This window comes from Apteryx rowi, unplaced genomic scaffold (assembly GCF_003343035.1).
Source record: "Apteryx rowi isolate R43461 unplaced genomic scaffold, aptRow1 scaffold_246, whole genome shotgun sequence".
NCBI classification, from domain to species: domain Eukaryota; kingdom Metazoa; phylum Chordata; class Aves; order Apterygiformes; family Apterygidae; genus Apteryx; species Apteryx rowi.
Genome location: NW_020448819.1, coordinates 1,239,955 through 1,245,384, shown reverse-complemented (window position 1 = coordinate 1,245,384; position 5,430 = coordinate 1,239,955). Strand labels below are relative to the sequence as shown.

General features: G+C 56.2%; 1 protein-coding gene across 1 annotated transcript; it reads left to right on the top strand.

Moving 5' to 3' along the window:
• The first annotated feature begins 979 nt into the window (after nt 1-979).
• On the top strand, nt 980-3,740 carry HHEX (hematopoietically expressed homeobox). The gene is made up of 3 exons (XM_026066686.1): nt 980-1,302; nt 1,539-1,589; nt 3,064-3,740. Exons 1-3 carry the CDS (start codon nt 1,279-1,281, stop codon nt 3,295-3,297), a joined length of 309 nt encoding a protein of 102 aa, XP_025922471.1. The 5' UTR covers nt 980-1,278; the 3' UTR covers nt 3,298-3,740.
• The last annotated feature ends 1,690 nt before the right edge of the window (nt 3,741-5,430 follow it).

Genomic DNA, 5,430 nt, shown 5'->3' with positions numbered 1-5,430 from the left:
GCTCCGCGCCCGCGCCCGCGCCCGCGCCCGCGCTGCGGCACTTGCTCTTAGTGATTGCAAAACTGGACCTGACTCACCACATTTGTGCAGTGAAAGAGGCTGACCCTTTCCGTTCATACAGGAAACCTTGAGCTCTCGATAGGAGTAAATCTGGTTTCAGAAGCTGTTAAGTGTTTTCCTGGCCGCCTGAAGCAGGCTCTTCCCCGGGAGTCGTGCACATTGCTGATTACTTTATCGACATCCTCAATACAGACAAATTCAGGAAACACTCGACTTCTGATAGCCAGGATCCGTTTTTCTGATATTGTTCATTTCCTCTGTGTGGGATGTGACTTTATGACAGCTAAAATAACCAGTTGCTTCCTATTTTTTGAGTCTGTTTTGCACCAGAATTACTAAAGCCTGACGCAAGCAAAATCTTGAAAAACAATGCAGCAAATTTCAAAGGGTACAGGCAGCAAGACAGCAAGGCAAACAGAGTGACTCAGTGGCACTGGCCGGAGAGAAGAAGAAACCGGGGCCGGGGCTGCCGCTCCGTAGCGGGGCGGGTTCCCCGAGCTGCGACCCGCCGCCCCGTGGCGGCCCCGGGCGCCCCCGGCCCGGCCGTCGGGGAGCCGGGGGGGCCCCGGCGGCGACTCCCCCTGCCCGGGGGGTTCGGGGGGAGGCTTCTTGCCTAAAGCCGGGCGGGTGCGACCCCTCGTGTTGGCGCACCCGAAATGCCCCCCTTGAGCCCCGCGGTGGCCCCGCTCTCCCCGGGGCCCGGGGCACTGGTGCAGAGCAGGGGAGACGGTTTCTTTGGGGCATGCAGTGAAAGAGCAAAAGGAAGCAAAGGTCTTTTTTTTTGTTTTGTTTTGTTTTGTTTCTTCTTCTCTCTCTCTTTTCTTTGCGAGATAGACCAACAGGAAACACATTGACGGAAATGTTGCCAAAGCCCGTAGAGTGGCTTTAACTGGTCTCTCTCTTCGGCGGAGGTGAAAAATCAGGGGAGGCGAAAGATCGGGCTCAGAACTGGGGGAAAAAAAATCAGGCGGAGGAAAAGAGCGGGCCCTGAACCCGGCGCGCCTCCGTCCCACGGGCGGCCCGTCCCGTCGGACGCCGGTGACCGCCGTGTCTCTCTCTGAAGGGAAGCCCCTGCTCTGGAGCCCCTTCATCCAGCGGCCGCTGCACAAGAGGAAAGGGGGCCAGGTCCGCTTTTCCAACGACCAGACCATTGAGCTGGAGAAGAAGTTCGAGACGCAGAAATACCTCTCGCCGCCGGAGAGAAAGCGACTGGCCAAGATGCTGCAGCTCAGCGAGAGGCAGGTGAGGCCGCGCCCGCCCCGCCGGCCCTCGGCGCCGCGCACGTCGGGGCTGCGGCCCTCGGAAGCCTCCCCTGGGGCCGGGGCCGGGGCCGGGGCCGGGACCGGGACCGGGGCCGGGGCCGGGACCGGGCTCTGCCCCGCCGCCGCCGTCGGGGGCTGCCGGAGCCGCCGCGCTCCCGGCCGCGGCCGCTGCTCACCGGCTCTGAGACCACCCTTTTTCTCGTTGTCGTTGCTCAGGTCAAAACGTGGTTTCAGAATCGCAGAGCCAAATGGAGGCGTCTAAAGCAGGTACAGGGATGTTTCTGTTTCTATAGAAATAAGTGTTTTAATTGTCTTATCTTACGCCGTGCTCGCCTATTCCAGGTTGTATGCAGAAGTCATCTGAAAGGCTGTTTAACCTCTTCACCTTGATTAAAAAGACAAATAGTCATGCTGGAATCCATGAGGGCTCGCTCAGGCAGCACTAATGTTAAAAGCTCCTAATGTAGCTCCTATATCAATTATGCCCGGGTTTCACACACCGCCTATTAAAACTCCGCACTAATTGTTTTGTAAACCCATATGTTGTTTATCCAATTAACGTGGAGAAGATAAGTAATTGTCAGTAAATTACTTAGGCAGTTGTTTTAGAGGAGAATATTTACTGGTCTTTTTAATCACCCTCTCTTAATAAACACAAGTTGATTTATTTTACAAACGTTGGGAGAGGCAGGTACAAACGCCTTGTTTGTTTTGAGGAGCCGTATGGAAAAATAAGTGGCTTTTGCTTTTCGTTTACGAATGGTTACAGTGTATGAGGCTGAGCGGTTGTAGCACGTTTGTCTCGCTTCCCTTAGAAAACGTGCTCAAGTGGATAAATCTCTTTTTTACGGCCAAAAGGGCCCGATCCTGCCCGGCTCAGCCGGATCGAGGCCCCTTGGCTCAAAGACTGGTGAAAAAAATCCCTGCTTGGTGCCCTGATTCCGGCTTGAGTAGGCATGACACATGACTGCTGAGTTTCGCTAGTAAACCAGCCTTTAATATATATAGCAAAAGAAAGAAAGAAAGAAAACGAAGCGCAGTGCCATTTGTTGGCTATATTTGTGCCGTGACCTTTCCCCGCGTCTAACCCGCACGTCGGATTATTTGGAATAAAGCGCTCTAGTGCTGCGGGCTGCCGCCGGCCGCCGGCGCGCCCGGCCCGCCCGCCCCGGCCGGAGAGCCCGCTTGGGATCTCGGCCATTTTAAGTCATTTCCTCCTTTTCATTCAGTCGCATCCACTTCTCCAAGCCCGCACGGTTATATCATTGCTACGTGTCTCTGCCTGCTTTTTCTTTGCTTAAGAGAAATATCATTTCATGCCCCCTTAGGGGACGAGACTCCCCAGACAGTTGCCGACGCAGGGCTACTGCTGCCTTGGGCGGCGGGGGGGTGTTTTGTTTTGTTTTTCCATTATGTGCGTTTTAATGCTGAATTTTAGATTTACAGCTTAATTAGGAATTTTCCCCGTTTATTTCTGGGCTACGGATGGATTCGGCCTCCTTCCTTTTGCCCTTGAGCACAATTAAAGGAAGATCAGGGCAGGAGGAAGCAGCGTGTCGCTGTGGGCAGAGTCATAATAATCATTTTCCTTGCTTAAAACACAAGTTCAGAGGGTCCCGGGCTGCTCCTGAGTCATTTTAACTGGGCCCAGCGCGGCGCCCCCAGACCTCCCCGAGGCGGCCCGGGGCCCCCGCGGCCTGTGCTGCAGCGTAAAGCGGGTTTCTCTCCCTTGTGATCGCAGGAAAACCCCCAGGCCGCCAAGAAGGAAGAAGCCGAAGGCGCCGACGGTCACTGTGCCCCGCGGCCCGAGAGCTGCCCGAGCCCCGAGCGCAAGAGCAAGGAGGTTCCCCTCGACGGCTCGCAGTTCGCCCCCTCGCCCGCCTCGCCGGAGGACCTCGAGTCCGACGTCTCCGACGACTCCGACCAAGAAGTGGACATTGAAGGCGACAAAGGCTATTACAACCCTGCCCACTAACGGCCCCACGCTGGAGAGTGGACCCTAACTCGGCTTGCACTTTACCAGGGGCTGGCTTTAAAGAATATTTTGTTACAGGAGAAAACTTTCACCGTTCCCCTGAAAAAAAGAAAAAAACAGACAGACTCATTTTATAATAAGCAGAGAAAGAGAGACTTATTTTTCACAAACAGTACATTTTTGGCAGATCTCTAATTTTGGTTAAAGGAACAGATCCGTGGTTTGTATTTAATTTGTAAGATATATTTGTACATTAATTAATGTTCTAACTGGAATATAATACTGCATCCTGCCCATACTCACTGGGGGGTCTGAATCAGCTGCTGTCAGTGATCAGGCAAAACTCCTTTCTGTCTCGTGTGGAAGTGAGTATGGATTGCAGGACTAAGCCCTTTGTATGTGTATACAAATGTAGTTTAAATAAATTAATTTAAACGCCCTTCCCAAGCAGAGAAATGTGTTCCATGAAATACAGAGGGATTTCACCGTCCCAGCAAGTGCCTTATGCCCATATATTTTTACCTCCCGTGGTGCTCTCTACCGAGACATCCCTCTGTTTTATCAGGCAGCATCTTTGGACGGACTCATTTTTGCTCTTGCATGGGATGAAATGCCCGCACCCCCTGGTGCTTCCTCAGAGAGTGCAGGGCTCTGCCCCGCAATCTGGATGGTTCCATTTGCAGAAAGAAAAAAAAAGACATATTTTTCTCCTTGAAAATCTCTAGCGCTGGTTTTGCCAGATTTCATATTTGAGAAAAAAATTGCGAGGAGCGGTAGGGTCGTGCTGCAAGAGGGAAACGGGCACCAGCCGCAGGGGGCTGAGCGAGGCGCGGAGGCAGCGCCTCTTGTGCGCATACCTGCTTCTGCACGTGCCAGTTCGCTTTAAAGCCTTGCGGTTTCATACCTCCCGTCGCACATATTCGTTCAGCGTTAAGAGACCCCCCGAAGCAAAACCCGGTATTTAATTTTCGATGGCTTCTCCGCGAAGCAAAGGCGAAGCGCGGCGCTGGCCGCGGGGAGCCCCGGCCCCCGGTGGCCCCCGGGCGAGTCGGGACCGCGCTTGGCTCGCCGCAGCCGGGCCGGGAGCCCCGCAGCGCCTCGGCGGGGCTCGCTCGGGCTCGTCGCCCTGTCGCGTTTCCAGCCCGCCGCCAGGCTGTGCGGGGGGGGGGGGGCAGGGAACTGCGCCCGGAAAATGGCATTTTAGGTCCAGTACCTGGCACAGGTCGGCCCGCAGCGTCTTCAGCCCCCGCTGCAACCGGGCGCTGCAGCAAGTGCTCAGGTACCCTCAGCGCCCCCCGGGCAGAGACCCCCCCGCAGCCGGGTGGCACGCAGGTTTCAGTGTCAAGGAAGGATTTTAGGGAGTGAGAAATTACTATTTTGACTGGCGATGGAGTACTGGTCTGGTACCGCCCATAGAGGAACCCGTGCGTTACCTCTCATCAGGTTAATGCTTTTAGAAATGGCAACTCCGTTTTCTGAATAATTGACTGGCTTTAGCTTTGCTTTATTTTATTTTATTTTCAAACTGCGTTCACGATCGGGACCTTAAAACATATAAAAAAGGAAAAAGAAAAGAAAAAAGGGGATGTTTCGCTGCCACCTATTAGTGCGTGCTGGAAAAAGGCAGAGGGGGGGAAAGTCGGGAGGTCTCGGGCTGTCCCCACTCGCCCCACGGGCGGCCCCCGTGGGTGGCCCCGGTTTAGTGCCAGGCGGGAGCCGGGGAGACCCGAAATCCCCCAGGGCCGCTCCGACAAGCTCCTCCGCCGCCGGCCCGGGGGGCGCAGGGCAGCGCGGTCACCGCACGGAGCACGAAACAGACGGGTTCGCCACGGCGGGTCTCGGTCGAGGAGGAAAACGCATTTCCATCCCGCGCATTGCTCAGTGTTTCTGTCGCGTGTTTGAGTCGGAGGCCGCGCGGCCCCGTCGGGGATGGAAACGGCCCCGCTGAGTCACCGGGCCGAGCCGCCGGGCTGCGGAGCCGGGCCGGCTCCCTCGGCGCCTCCGGCCTTTCCCGTGCCTCCTTCTCCGCTGTCCCCCGGGACCGCGGCGCACGGCGCTGGCGTTACCCGTGGGGGCGGCTTCGCCCCCCGGGAGCACGCGTGGGGCAGAGCCGCAGCCCGAGGGCGCGGGCCC

What these genes read in the sequence shown, in the direction of transcription:
- HHEX (XM_026066686.1), top strand. Translation starts at nt 1,279, where the DNA reads ATGCTGCAGCTCAGCGAGAGGCAG. An exon ending in TGCAGCTCAGCGAGAGGCAG is followed by an intron (nt 1,303 to 1,538) that starts GTGAGGCCGCGC and finishes GTCGTTGCTCAG; the next exon opens with GTCAAAACGTGGTTTCAGAA. An exon ending in AATGGAGGCGTCTAAAGCAG is followed by an intron (nt 1,590 to 3,063) that starts GTACAGGGATGT and finishes TTGTGATCGCAG; the next exon opens with GAAAACCCCCAGGCCGCCAA.